Source organism: Dermochelys coriacea, chromosome 18, assembly GCF_009764565.3.
Source record: "Dermochelys coriacea isolate rDerCor1 chromosome 18, rDerCor1.pri.v4, whole genome shotgun sequence".
In the NCBI taxonomy this organism is placed as follows: domain Eukaryota; kingdom Metazoa; phylum Chordata; order Testudines; family Dermochelyidae; genus Dermochelys; species Dermochelys coriacea.
Window position 1 is genome coordinate 5,443,605 of NC_050085.1, and position 13,335 is coordinate 5,456,939.

At 44.8% G+C, this 13,335-nt stretch overlaps 1 protein-coding gene across 7 annotated transcripts in view; it reads left to right on the top strand.

Annotated features, from left to right (window-relative positions):
• The window catches only part of PLEKHM2 (pleckstrin homology and RUN domain containing M2), a 66,712-nt gene that overhangs the window by 16,639 nt on the left and 36,738 nt on the right, over positions 1-13,335 (top strand). For 6 of the 7 annotated variants that reach the window (XR_006276329.1, XR_006276330.1, XM_043499897.1 and 3 more), the window contains exon 2: positions 13,064-13,170. Coding sequence is in view for 5 of the 7 variants with exons in the window: in XM_043499897.1 (XP_043355832.1) it covers positions 13,064-13,170 (107 nt within the window). In the remaining 2 variants the exon portion in view is untranslated. Of the gene's footprint in view, positions 1-11,803; positions 11,977-13,063; positions 13,171-13,335 lie in introns of those variants that run through there. The other variant, XM_043499898.1, reaches the window with a different exon arrangement.

Sequence of the window (13,335 nt, forward strand, 5' to 3'; positions counted from 1 at the left end):
GTTATATGAAAGAGGTCACCAATACAAAAGTTTGAGAACTACTATTCTTGGGGGTTGCGCATGTCACCCATCCCTTGATGTATCTATGTCCCTGTAATTCAGTTGCATAGTTCTGTGTCCATTGATCCACATCAGTCATGACCACTTCTTGCAGTTCCCCATTATTAATCCCAAAATCACACTCTTGAGGGTCTCCTGCTGGCTCTGTTTGGTGTCGAGTTTTTGTGTGCGAAGTTTGTGTTGCATCCCCACTTCTAACAGCCCAGCAGATCCTAATTAAAATGGTGTGATTCAGAGGCCCTGAGTCAGCCTTCGGAGGAATCACTGTGTGTGCATGTCTGCTGTGTACAGGCGCCCCACATTCACGGGGGTGGGTGCCGTCACATGACCGCGAGCCCTTCAGCAAAAACAAGTCACACAAGTGCATCACCCAGCTCCTGACATTACAGAGGAAAGACTCATTGCATGCACATGTGTTTGCACTAGACTCGCCCTGGACGTCGCTGCAGATTGGATATGGGTGTGGCAGAATGGTAGCAAAGCAGGGCTTTGCACCATAGGGAACGTGTACAGTGCAGGGCTACACCCCCTGTACAGAGATTTATTTTTCTCAGATAAATATCATGTGTATATGTTTGTGCCCATTCATTTTGTCACTAATAATAGGATGCACGGGAGCCCTGGGTTGTCTGCCCCTTGAGTGCTGAGTGCAATTGAGGAGTGCTAGCTTTCAAGGCAGTCTGACAGATAAGGAAGGGAAGGCTGCATTAGGAATCCTGCTCATCAAAGACTCTTCAGGCACCCAGTGTCAGGGCTCAAATAGAGACTGCCTTGCTGACTTACTGCACGCTGCCCATAGGAGCACCAGAATGCCCAACACTGTTTTAAGGTGTTGCCAATGGACCATGCCCTGGCACCTCTGGCACTGTGGTTCAGAAGACAGGTTCCTCCTCAGTGTTGCTAAAGAAAATGCCGATGCCCTGTGTCGGAGGATCCTTAAAGAATGCAGGAAGCATGTTGTGAAGCTTCTGTTTCTGCTGACGTTACTTCCCCTAGTGGGAAGTGCTGCAGAAGCTCCTTGGAAATGTGTAGAAATCTGGATGAAAAATGCTCGATGACCGTCACAGTTCTGAGGCAGACGAGATGATATAATCCTGGGATTTGCTGACTGTTTACAAGCAGCAGGACGGTGTGATGCAGTTCCTTACATAACAAAAGGTTGAGCTCTTGGGACTGCTCTCCAGCTCCATAAACATAGCAATGTTGGAGAGTCTCAAGCAGGCTGTAAGCGACAAATGGCATTAGCTTGTTTCTAGCTGCACAAAGGAAGAACAGGGATGGAAATTGAAACAGTCTAAATTGGATTGGGGAAGGAGGGGAAGAAAATGAGGAAATGCTTAAAATAGTTCAGCCATTTGCTGTTGAGGCCTGGATTCGTTCCCTGAAATGGGAAATTTCCATAGTCTGGACAGTGAGGTGTTCAGGAGCTTTCAACTAAGGATAATGAACCATCATGACTTTCCAGTGCTGGATGTGCTTACAGAGGCTCATTGCAAGACAGGCAGGTGAGGTGAGATGGGCAAGGGAAGACAAATTCCCGACGAAGGTGAGAGAAAGATCATCCTTGCCATATGATAGAACTCTCTGCTGGTGATCTCAAAGCACGTTACAAGCATTGCTAGCTTAATTATACCTTATGACAGCCCTGTGAGAGAAGAACTAAGTTACATATGTAACAAAACAAAAAATCACGAGTAAGATCCTCTGCTGGGGTAAATCAGCAAAGCTCTATTGATTTCAATGGAGCGATGTTGATTTCCATCAGCTTGTATGGCCTCTGACTCATAGTTGGCTGAAAAATCATATGATAAGTCAGCAGAGAGCCTGATTTTTTGGTTTGCTCAGCATCTGCACCTTCCGCTTTCTCCAGTCGATGGCAGAGCTGAGAATAAGAATGTCAGTCTTGGAGGGACATATGTTAGTGTCCAACCTGTTAAACGTCCTGGAAAGAGACCGATCGGGACTCCTTGGATTCTACTCCAGCTCCCCTGTGTTGCATGAATTGTACATAGTTGGGATGAGCCACAAACTTCTGCTCTCTAATTATGGGTCTGGCACCAACTTACTCTGTGGCAGGCACTTAACCTCCTTGTGTCTCAGTTCCTCATCTCTAAAATGGGGAAATGCTTGTACATTGCAGGATGGTATATTCCCTAAAGCCTGTGCAGCAAGAGTCCAATACTCTGTAGGAGTGATGTGTTATTACTATTATAGTGTACATGGTGAAGGGAAGCCATTTTGGTAAAGGGAGCAAATGTCCATTTAATGCTTCCAGAGTCTATCTGGACAAAAATCACACTGGGGAAGAAACTACTAGAGACTCCCCTGGGATAGTGCTTGAGGTGTGCTATAGACCGCCAGGATCCGATCTGGATATGGATAGAGACCTTTTTAATGAAGTAAATACTAATGGGAATTGTGTGATCATGGGAGAGTTTAGCTTCCCTGATATAGACTGGAGGACAAGTGCCAGTAATAATAATAGGGCTCAGATTTTCCTGGATACGATAGCTGATGGATTCCTTCACCAAGTAGTTGCTGAACCAACAGGAGGGGATGCCATTTTAGATTTGGTTTTGGTGAGTAGTGAGGATGTAGGGGACAACCTTGGTTCAAGCAGTCATGTGCTAATTTAGTTCAAACTAAATGGAAGGATAAACAAAAATAGATCTATGACTAGGGTTTTTGATTTCAAAAAGGCTAACTTTAAAAAATAAAGGAAATTAGTTAGGGAAGTGGATTGGACTGAAAAACTTGTGGCTCTAAAGGCGGGGGAGGCCTGGAATTACTTCAAGTCAAAGTTGCAGAAAAGCCTGCATCCCAAGAAAAGGAAAAAAACTCATAGGCAGGAGTTGTAGACCAAGCAGGATGAGCAAGCATCTCAGAGAAGTGATTAAGAAAAAGCAGAAAACCTACAAGGAGTGGAAGATGGGAGGGAATAGCAAGGAAAGGTACCTTATTGAGGTCAGAATGTGTAGGGATAAAGTGAGAAAGGCCAAAAGCCATGTAGAGTTGGACCTTGCAAAGAGAATTAAAACCAATAGTATAAGATTCTATAGCCATACAAATAAGAAGAAAACAAAGAAAGAAGAAGTGGGACTGCTTAACACTGAGGATGGAGTGGAGGTTAAGGATAATCTAGGCATGGCCCAATATCTAAACAAATACTTTGCCTCAGTCTTTAATGAGGATCTTAGAGATAATGGTAGGACGACAAATGGGAATGAGAATATGGAGGTAGATATTACCACATCCAAGGCCAAACTACAGCTAAATGGGAACTAAATCAGGGGGCCCAGATAATCTTCATCGAAGAATATTAAAGGAACTGGCATATGAAATTGCAAGCCCATTGGCAAGAATTTTAATCAATCTATAAACTCCGGGGTTGTACCATATGACTGGAGAATTGCTAACATAGTTCCTATTTTTAAGAAAGGTAAAAAAAAGCAATCTGGGTAACTACAGGCTTGTTCGTTTGACATCTGTAGTATGCAAGGTCTTGGAAAAAATTTTGAAGGAGAAAGTAGTTAAGGACATTGAGGTTAATGGTAATTGGGACAAAATACAACATGGCTTTACAAAAGGTAGATCATGTCAAACCAACCTGATCTCCTTCTTTGACAAGGTAACAGATTTTTTAGACAAAGGGAATGCAGTGGATTTAATTTACCTAGATTTCAGTAAGGCATTTGATACGGTTCCACATGGAGAATTATTAGCTAAATTGGAAAAGATGGGGATCAATATGAAAACTGAAAGGTGGATAAGGAACTGGTTAAAGGGGAGACTACAGCGGGTCATGCTGAAAGGTGAACTGTCAGGCTGGAAGGAGGTTACCAGTGGAGTTCCTCAGGGATCGGTTTTGGGGCCAATCTTATTTAATCTTTTTATTACTGACCTTAGCACATTCCCACTTTTTGTGCCAATAAAGTTTGCGGATGACAAAGCTGGGAGGTATTGCCAATACAGAGAAGGACCGGGATACCATACAGGAAGATCTGGATGACCTTGTAAACTGGAGTAATAGTAATAGGATTAAATTTAATAGAGAAAAGTGCAAGGTCATGCATTTAGGGATTAATAACAAGAATTTCTGTTATAAACTGGGGACGCATCACTTGGAAGTAATAGAGGAGGAGAAGGACCTTGGAGTATTGATTGATCACAGGATGACTATGAGCTGCCAATGTGATATGGCCGTGAAAAGAGCTAATGTGGTCTGGGGATGCATCAGGTGAGGTATTTCCAGTCGAGATAAGGAGGTGTTAGTACTGTTATACAAGGCACTGGTGAGACCTCATCTGGATGGCAGTTCTGGTCTCCCATGTTTAAGAAGGATGAATTCAAACTGGAACAGGTACAGAGAAGGGCTACTAGGATGATCCAAGGAATGGAAAACCTGTTTTATGACAGGAGATTCAAAGAACTTGGCTTGTTTAGCCTAACCAAAAGAAGGCTGAGAGGAGATATGATTGCTATCTATAAATATATCAGAGGGATAAATACCATGGAGGGAGAAGAATTATTTAAGTTCAGTTCCAGTGTGGACACAGGAACAAATGGCTATAAACTGGCCATACGAAGTTTAGACTGGAAATTAGACGAAGGTTTCTAACCATCAGAGGAGTGAAGTTCTGGAAGAGCCTTCCAAGGGAAGCAGTGGGGGCAAAAGACATATTTGGCTTCAAGACTAAGCTTGATAAGTTTATGGAGGAGATGATATGATGGGATAGCCTAATTTTGGCAATTAATTGATCATAGAATCATAGAATATCAGGGTTGGAAGGGACCTCAGGAGATCATCTAGTCCAACCCCCTGCTCAAAGCAGGACCAATCCCCAATGGCCCCCTCAGGGATTGAACTCACAACCCTGGGTTTAGCAAGCTAATGCTCAAACCACTGAGCTATCCCTCCCCCCCATCTTCGACTATTAGCCGTAGATATGCCCAATGGCCTGTGATGGGATGTTAGATGGGGTGGGATCTGAGTTACTACAGAGAATTCTTTCCTGGATGTCTGGACATCCAGGAAAGAATTCTCTGTAGTAACTCAGATCCCACCCCATCTAACATCCCATCACAGGCCATTGGGCATATCTACGGCTAATAGTCGAAGATCAATTAATTGCCAAAATTAGGCTATCCCATCATATCATCTCCTCCATAAACTTATGTGAATCTTATAAACTTATGTGAATGTGAATAAACTTATGTGAATCTCATAAACTTATGTGAATCTTGCCCACATGCTCAGGGTTTAACTGATCGGGAAGGAATTTTCCTCCAGGGCAGATTGGCAGAGGCCATGGGGGTTTTTCACCTTTGTCATAAACATACAGCTAAGGGTAGCATAAAATCCCTCCCTTACCTGTAAGGGATTAATCAGTTCAATTAACCTTGTTGGCACCTGACCAGAAGGACCAATGGGTAAAGAAGATACTTTCAAATCTGGGGGAAGGCGGGGGAGGCTTTGTTTTGTGCTCTGTGGGTGTTCTCTCGGGAGACAAAGGGAGAGACCAAGCAAGTAATCCAGCTCCTACTGAAATGATACATCTAATATTATAGAAATAGTAAGTAATAGCAAGGAAATGCATTAGATTATCTTTTGTTTTAGCTTGTGAAATTTCCCTGTGCTAAGAGGGAGGTTTATCCCTGTTTTTTGTAACTTTGAAGTTTTGCCTAGAGGGGAATGCTCTTTGTTTTAAATCTTATTAACCTGTAAAATTACCTTCCATCCTGATTTTACAGAGGTGCTTCTTTTACTTTATAATAAAGTTCTGTTTTTTTAAGAATCTGATTGGTTTTTAGTGTCCTAAAAACCCAAGGGTCTGGTCTGTGATCACCTTGTTACCTATCTGGTTGGTAGATTATTCTCAAGCCTTCCCAGAAAAGGGGGTGAAGGGGCTTGGGGGGGAATATTTTTGGGAAACAGGAACTCCAAGTGGTCCTTTTCCTGAATCTTTGTCTAACTCGGTGGTGACAGCAGTACTCATCCAAGGACAGGGAAGGATTTGTGCCTTAGGAAGTTTTTAACTTAAGCTGGTAGAAATAAGTTTCGGGAGTCTTTCATGCGGGTCCCCACATCTGTACCCCAGAGTTCAGAGTTGGGAGAGAACCCTGACAGCCTTCCTTTGCAGCGTGGGCCACGGGTTACTTGCTGGAGGATTCTCTGCACCTTGAAGTCTTTAAACCATGATTTGAGGACTTAATCGCTCAGAGATAAGTTAGGGGTTTGTTACAGGAGTTGGTGGGTAAGATTTGGTGCCCTGCATTGTGCAGGAGGTCAGACTAGATGATCACAATGGTCCTTTCTGATCTTAAAATCTATGATTCTGTGGTTTATAAATAAGGAGGAAAAACCCGACGGTGAGGAGTGCACAGAACCTCCCAGGATGGGGAGAAACAGCAGAGTCTCCTGTATTCTGTTTACTAGCAATATAATGATGAGTTTCCAGGTGGCTTAGATGCAGACTGGAATGTGTCCATTACACCACTTGTTTGGTCAGGAATCCAACACTTTCATTCCTTAGATCAATGAACTCTGTAACATGCTGCTTCTCCCATCCCTGAGTAACCACCTCCCTCAGAGCAAGGAGCTGCCACGGATAAATTTGTAGGGTCTAGCAGATGGCTCTTCCAGAACCTACCCTGCTTTACATCTGTTGCTAAATGGGACCGTGTCTTTAAAAGTGACTTCATCCCTGGCCCTTAGGCCTCCTCACTGTGGGAACATGTTAAAGCATTGGCTGTAGATAATGGCTGTCATAGATGTGGAATAATTGAATATTATGCCATTCTTCCCCCACCCTGGAACTGCCTATTAATAGCATAATCTTCCAGGGTATTTTCATCCATTAAAAAGCTGAGAAAATATGATTAGCTTCATGCAGAGGGGTGGCGGGAAAGGATTTGGAGGAATAAACTGGGGTAAGGATTGAAGTGGGGTCTGAGTTCCAGGGGGTTGAATGGTCTTTTTTCTAAACATGAAAGATGATAGCATCTTACCACCTCTGCCCTCCTAACACAGACCAGAGCCTCCAGGATGGATCACGGTTACCGGCAGCGCCTCCTGATTCATTTAAAAGGAATTAAAAAGCTTTGATACATGTCTTAGCGGCACAGCCTTATACGTGAGTAATTCTGGTGGAGTTGTGGAGCCAGTCCTGGCTGGAGAACTCACTGCCTTGGAAGGAACAAAGAGAACGACTGCACTAGAAAGCATCTGATTCCACCTGATATAGAACCTGTGAATAATCTGAGAACCACACCGGTGGCTTTATGAATGATTGCGGAGAGCTCACACGGTGCCCCGCTCAGTTGAGAGCACAGACGAGGGTACAGTCCCTGCCTCTCAGAGTTTCTATCTGGGCAGGCGGGCAGGCAGGCAGGCAGGCGCTGCGTGGTCAGATGATTCAAGCGTCGCGCCCATCCTCAGTCGGACTGGCGCTCCGAGGCACAGCAGGTCTTTCTCCGGCGTGGGGGCAGGATTCCCTGGGTGGGATCAGTTCTGCACAGGGCCACTGGCTCTGCAGGGCTCTCTCCTTCTTCTTTGTCTTGGTTAAAAGCCCACCTCCTCCTGAATTGGGCCTGGGACATGGTCCTGAATTCTCTGATTTGTAAGGGAGTCCACAGCGCAGTGGGGTTTTTCCAATGCTAAGAGTCAAGCCCGCTCCCCCTCCCCCCCACACCTACTCTGCTCGGTTACCCCAGCGTCAGTCTGTACTAATTCCCTGGCATTATTTGAGTGAGGCTGGATTTACACCACTCTGACTGAGAGCAGAATTTGGCCCTGAGTGGGAAGCAACTCCTAATTAATCCATAAACCAGTAACCTTTTTGGATCCAACCAGGTTTAAAGCCTCATCTAAAATAACACGCAAAAGAAAAAGCACTTAGAAAGAATCCTGTCCCTTAATCTGTACAACCAAAGGCTTGGCTCTAATGATCTGAGCCTGACACTTCACAGCTACTAGCAACAGCCTGGTGTCTGTCTGTCCAGCTGAGAACAGTGAAGCAGGGGCCAACTTGGCAATCAGAGGACTGAAAATTAGATGGGTCTGTTGCTGGGACTAGATAAAATTCAGTCCTGGGCCAGTGCTGGAAAGGGGCTATGTGCCCAAAGGATCAGATGTGATTTTATGGTCTGCTGTCTTGTAAGCTGTCAGAGCTAGAAGCAAATGCTTTTGGCCACTGGAAAGCTGTGAACCACAGCTATTGCATATAGCAGCAGGGTCAGCACTTCTAAACTGGCTTCTCTGTGGTGCTCATGTGGCACCGTTAGGATCGTTGGTGTCTGAAATGCAGGGGCTTTGTCCATGTAGAAAATTCTGAGCACAAACGGGCTGCATCAGGGGCCCCTTAAAACCTTGTCTCTGCATGTCTTCTGAACTGATAGAGAGACTAATGGTTAAAATCACACTGGCATTGAAGCTGGGGGTAGAGAAAAGATGATAATCCAACTGTGGTTTTTAGCGTTCATTATTAACTCAAAACTACTAACATTGGTCTTGAAACAGGGATCAGAGCAGGAAAGAATGTCAGTTGCTCTGATGAATTGTCTGGCCAAGGCAAGTATGCTCAGAATATGAAAGCTCCTTGTCTTCGGTCAAAGACCGCGTGGGAGGACTCTCTTTCTAGATGTGACATTAGATGGTCTCCAGTGCTCTTCTGCTTTGGTAGAAGAAACAACACTTGCCATTTGTTGCACTTGATTTTGCAGGCCCAAAGCATGACCAGTCATGTCTTCTTAATTCCAGTTGTCGGCTTCCTAGCCAAGCTAATCAGGGAGACCTCACTTTAATTCTTCAGGGTCCCTCTTCTCTGGAAACACCTCAGGGTCTGGTCTGATATAGCTCAGAGTTGGAAAAGGTGACTGCAAACACCTGTAAAGCATGTGATTCCTTCATTTGTTACATAGAAATCACGCTGGTGTGAGTCTGAGGTCATAAGAATTAGAGGTGATCAAGGCCTATTAGATCATTCCCCTCATTCCCTAGAAGCCTAGTTCAGGATCACATTGTGCAAATCACATGGTTCCTCACTACCATGCTACCTATAGTATATAGGAGTAGTTAATGTGAGGCATATGACTAAAATTAGAAGATAATCAGTAATCCTACTGAATGAACCCTGAGTATGTGTTAGAGATGGCCCCAAATAGAAGGCTGGCAAGTCAGCATGTGAGAGAATTAGGATTTAGAGCTAAGGGGACTTCTAGTGTCTCTCAAAAAGAAAAGGAGTACTAGTGGCACCTTAGAGACTAACAAATTTATTTGAGCATAAGCTTTCGTGGGCTGCAGCTCACAAAAAAATACTTTACACTGTATTGCAAGAAGTAAAAGGTCTGGGCCTTCTGAGCCATCCACTGGGATTCCCTGGCTGGAGCAGGCCCATACTGCAGATGTAGCCTCTCTCCTAGTCTCTTCGCTAATAATCTACGTTCCCATCCCTGTGAAATTGCCTTCCTGCCTTTCTTACTGATATGCTGGGCTGAGCATAAGTGCGACGAGAAAAACTAAAGATCCGTTTTCAGACCATGAAATCTGATCCTAATGGAACCCTGGGGCTAATGGTGAAGGCTCTTGTTTTATAAGCCCAATTATGCAACACTGTCAGAGAGCAGTCCAGTGAGGTGATATTTATCAGCAACAATCTGTAGTCCTCGCACACCATGGGGGAATGTGTGAAGTTCCGATCCTCCCTACCAGAGCCCTTTATCAATATCAAAGACAAGTATCTGACTTAAGCCAATAGTAGTAAGGAAAGGGTGCCTGCCGTTCTCTGTCCTTAATCTCCTCCTGTGATTCTTTCTCGTTGCTGAGGTCTCTGATCCCTGTCTAATCTTAAAGTACATAATGTGTGTTGCAATATCTAGGAACAGCCCTAGCTTTAATTGTCTTGCCTCTTCCCTGTTTACACTGATATCCTATCTGATCCACTGGTCTTTTAGATCCAATATGATTATCCAAATGTAGCTCAACTGGATTTGATGTAGTAAAAAGTGTTGATAGCCAATAATAATGTTCTTGTATAGTTCCTTTCATCTGATAACCTCAACATGTCTTTTATAACTGTGAATGGAGCCTCACGACACTCCTGATGATACTCCATTTTACACATTGGGAAATTGAGACGCAGAGTGGGAAGGGGACTTGTCTAAGGCCAGATAGTGAGTCTGTGGCAGAGCCAGGAATAGCATCCAGAACCCTTGATTTCATCATTTCGAACTGGTTTTGTAATCTGTGAGCTATGCACGAATGATTTGGTTTCTAAACCCCCTGGAAAAACTGTGTGTCTAATGGAACCCCCAACATACCTTTTAACTCCAGTGCAGAGATGTCCAGCAGCATGACAGTTGAGTAACATGTTGATTTGCATTTTTCTGAAATGAGCACATGCTTCTGTGGATTATTTTGTTCCTTCCAGTGCTTCAGGGTGCTCTTGGAAACAAGTTGCTGCACATCTCTGAGCTAGATCTAGGTGTGACTTATTAAACTGTGGTTTACTAATGCTTCTCTGTAGTGCTTGCTGAGTTTCAAAGGGCGTATTCTGTTGCCCACATGATTACCAGAGGTGATAGCGTTTAATGTATTTGAAGATTGGGGTAGAGATGGGCCAAAAGCAACACCTTAGATCCAAGCATGTGAAAGGACTACAGCTGAGCTTTGCGACTCAGACCTGCTGCTAGTTTTGGAGAACACACTGAGCACCCTCCTACGTGTGTTTTAATGTGCATGAGTGGAGGCTGCTGATATCACAGAAGGCGGCTCAGAGCCATTCTTTAGCGAGGTGCTTACATCTGCAAGAACAGCTGCTGTTGCTGAGAAATGACAGGATAATCTTTGCTCTGTTAAAAGCTTACGTAGAACCCATCTGACTGTTCACGTGGGCAGACTGAACTGGAGCTGGGCATTTAAACCAGGCCATGGCCGCTGAGTCTCTCTCTTTCCCAAGCCCATGGCAGTTCTGTGACTAACCAGGTTGTCCTGAATGGAGGCATTGTGGGAGCAGTGCAAATGAGCCTGGCAGCTACCCGGAGACACAGCCTGCCTTTTGAAACCTGTCAGTGCAGAGCCAGCCTCTAGAATCTGATTCTGTGCTTTGCCCATCTAGCACATTCGGTGTGGAGGATCTCTGAGCACTTTACAGACCTTAAAAACTGAAGTCTCATTACCGCCCTGGGTGGCAGGACAGTATTGCCACCCTTGTTTTATAGATGGGGAAACTGAGGCAAAATAACTCAGCCAAAGTTGCACAGCGAGTCAGTGATAGAGCTGGGGATAGAACCCAGATCTCCTGGCTCCTGCCAAAGTCACAAGACCATTCTCTACGCATGTAGGTCAGTCTGAGGCCTAGCACAGCCAATTAGTTACACTTTATTTATTATAAAGAGGCATGACCACCTCGTTGCATCGGTGTAATAATAGGAATACTGTGCCCTGGGGGGCCCTACTTGCATCACAAACATTAATGAATTAAACTCCAGCCTCTCTCTGGGTATTAACCCCATTTTATAGATGGGGAAATTGAGGTGGTGATTTGTCAGTGGTCTCCCAGTAAGTCAGTCAGAGCCAGGAACTGAACTCCCAGTCCTGCACCCTAACCAAAAAGCCCAGCTAGTTGTATAAAAAGGGAGAATTGGATTTATGTGTCATTACCCTTTAGAGAGGTGCATGGGGAGAGCTCATGTTGCGTTTGAGCAGTTGTCCTATTGAAGGATGAACGTTTGTTTTCTAGCACATGCCCGGCTGTGAGAACCATTACCCACACATCAGTGTTCCTCATGCTGACTTTGTCCGGTGCTGAGCTCTCCTCACACCAGTGATAACCTGCTTTCTTTAGTGACTGCCCGGGCAGAAAAGCAGAGGGGACTTCAGCAGTGACCAACAGAGACATGACATCCACACCCAGTGAGGTGACTGTCTCACTAGTGTCAGCGCAGCTGTTGTGAATCCAGTGAAAACTGTTGCCATCTCTTGCTCATGCGTGCGTGTGGTGTCTGCAGAGCAATGTGCTATAGATGCCACTGTAGGTCCATAAGTCATTTCAAGGCTTCCTTCGTGACATTGTAGTTAACATCCAGTTCACCTTTGAATCCATATTTGAGGCATTGCATTATGATGTGTTTGATGGTTAGGATGTTCTCACCGCAGTCACTGGAAGCGGAGTCTTTGATTTTCAACTTGTAGCCACATCATCCATGGTTTGTTCAGATGCCATTCAGTGTAATCTAAAGTCTGCATGGTAGGTCGAAACCGGGACAGCGGCTTGTTGGATGAGTAATAATATGCTTGTTTGGAATGATAGATGAGGTCCAGACAACTTTACCTTTCCCTGGCTGGATCCAGAGGCCTGGGGAGGTCATAGTGCCACCTCTAAAATCAGGCTATTTGTTCAGTACTTCTCATTAAAAATGGGTCAAGATTGGCTTGTGTTTCCAAGTACTGATGACTCATAAAGTACTGAAGTGAATGGCTAGTATCCAAAGCATAAGGAATAAATATTTAGACACAAATACATGCTGGAAACATGAAATGATCATAAAGAAATATTAATCCTGCTCAGAAATCTCCTTCGCTTTAAAAGCACAGCCCTGCTGGCTGACCTGTGCCACATGTCTCTGCTTCTTGGAAAATCACCTGCCAAACATGTACACATGGGTGCAAGCTGGCGAGCTTTTCAATGTGCTCAGCAAGCCATGGCACAGGCCGAATGACAGGTTTACAGTCCGTTATGTCGTCTGTATGGTAGGGCACTAAGGCTGCGAGGAGATAGGTGGATGCAATCACAGTGAAGTCTGATGGAATTGCACTTGTTTACCCCAGGTCTGAATGTGGCCCTGAAACTGCATATGGGTGAGTTAAGGGCTCAGGGTTTCCTTACATCAGGGTGGATCACTGAAGGAATGTATGAATATGGCCCTAGAGATTGTAATGTAATTGACTGAAACTTGGAGGGCTATTTCCCTGCTCGGTAGCTGACACCGTCTCTTCTATTTTCAGTTGCAGAGTTACTTTGCAGCCTGTGAGGATGAGACCCCAGCAATTAGGAATCATGACAAAGTCCTGCAGCGGCTATGTGAGCACCTGGACCACGCTCTGCTTTATGGGTACGATCTACCAAGCTGTGGGACGGTGTGCTCGGCCAGCCGGGCCCCACCCAAGTTACAGAGCTGGGCTTGAAGAAGGGATGGGGTGTTCAGGAAGGGGAACAAATGATTTCATTGTGCAGTATCCTAATGGGATCCCCGGATGCATATTTTGGCTACCTGCTT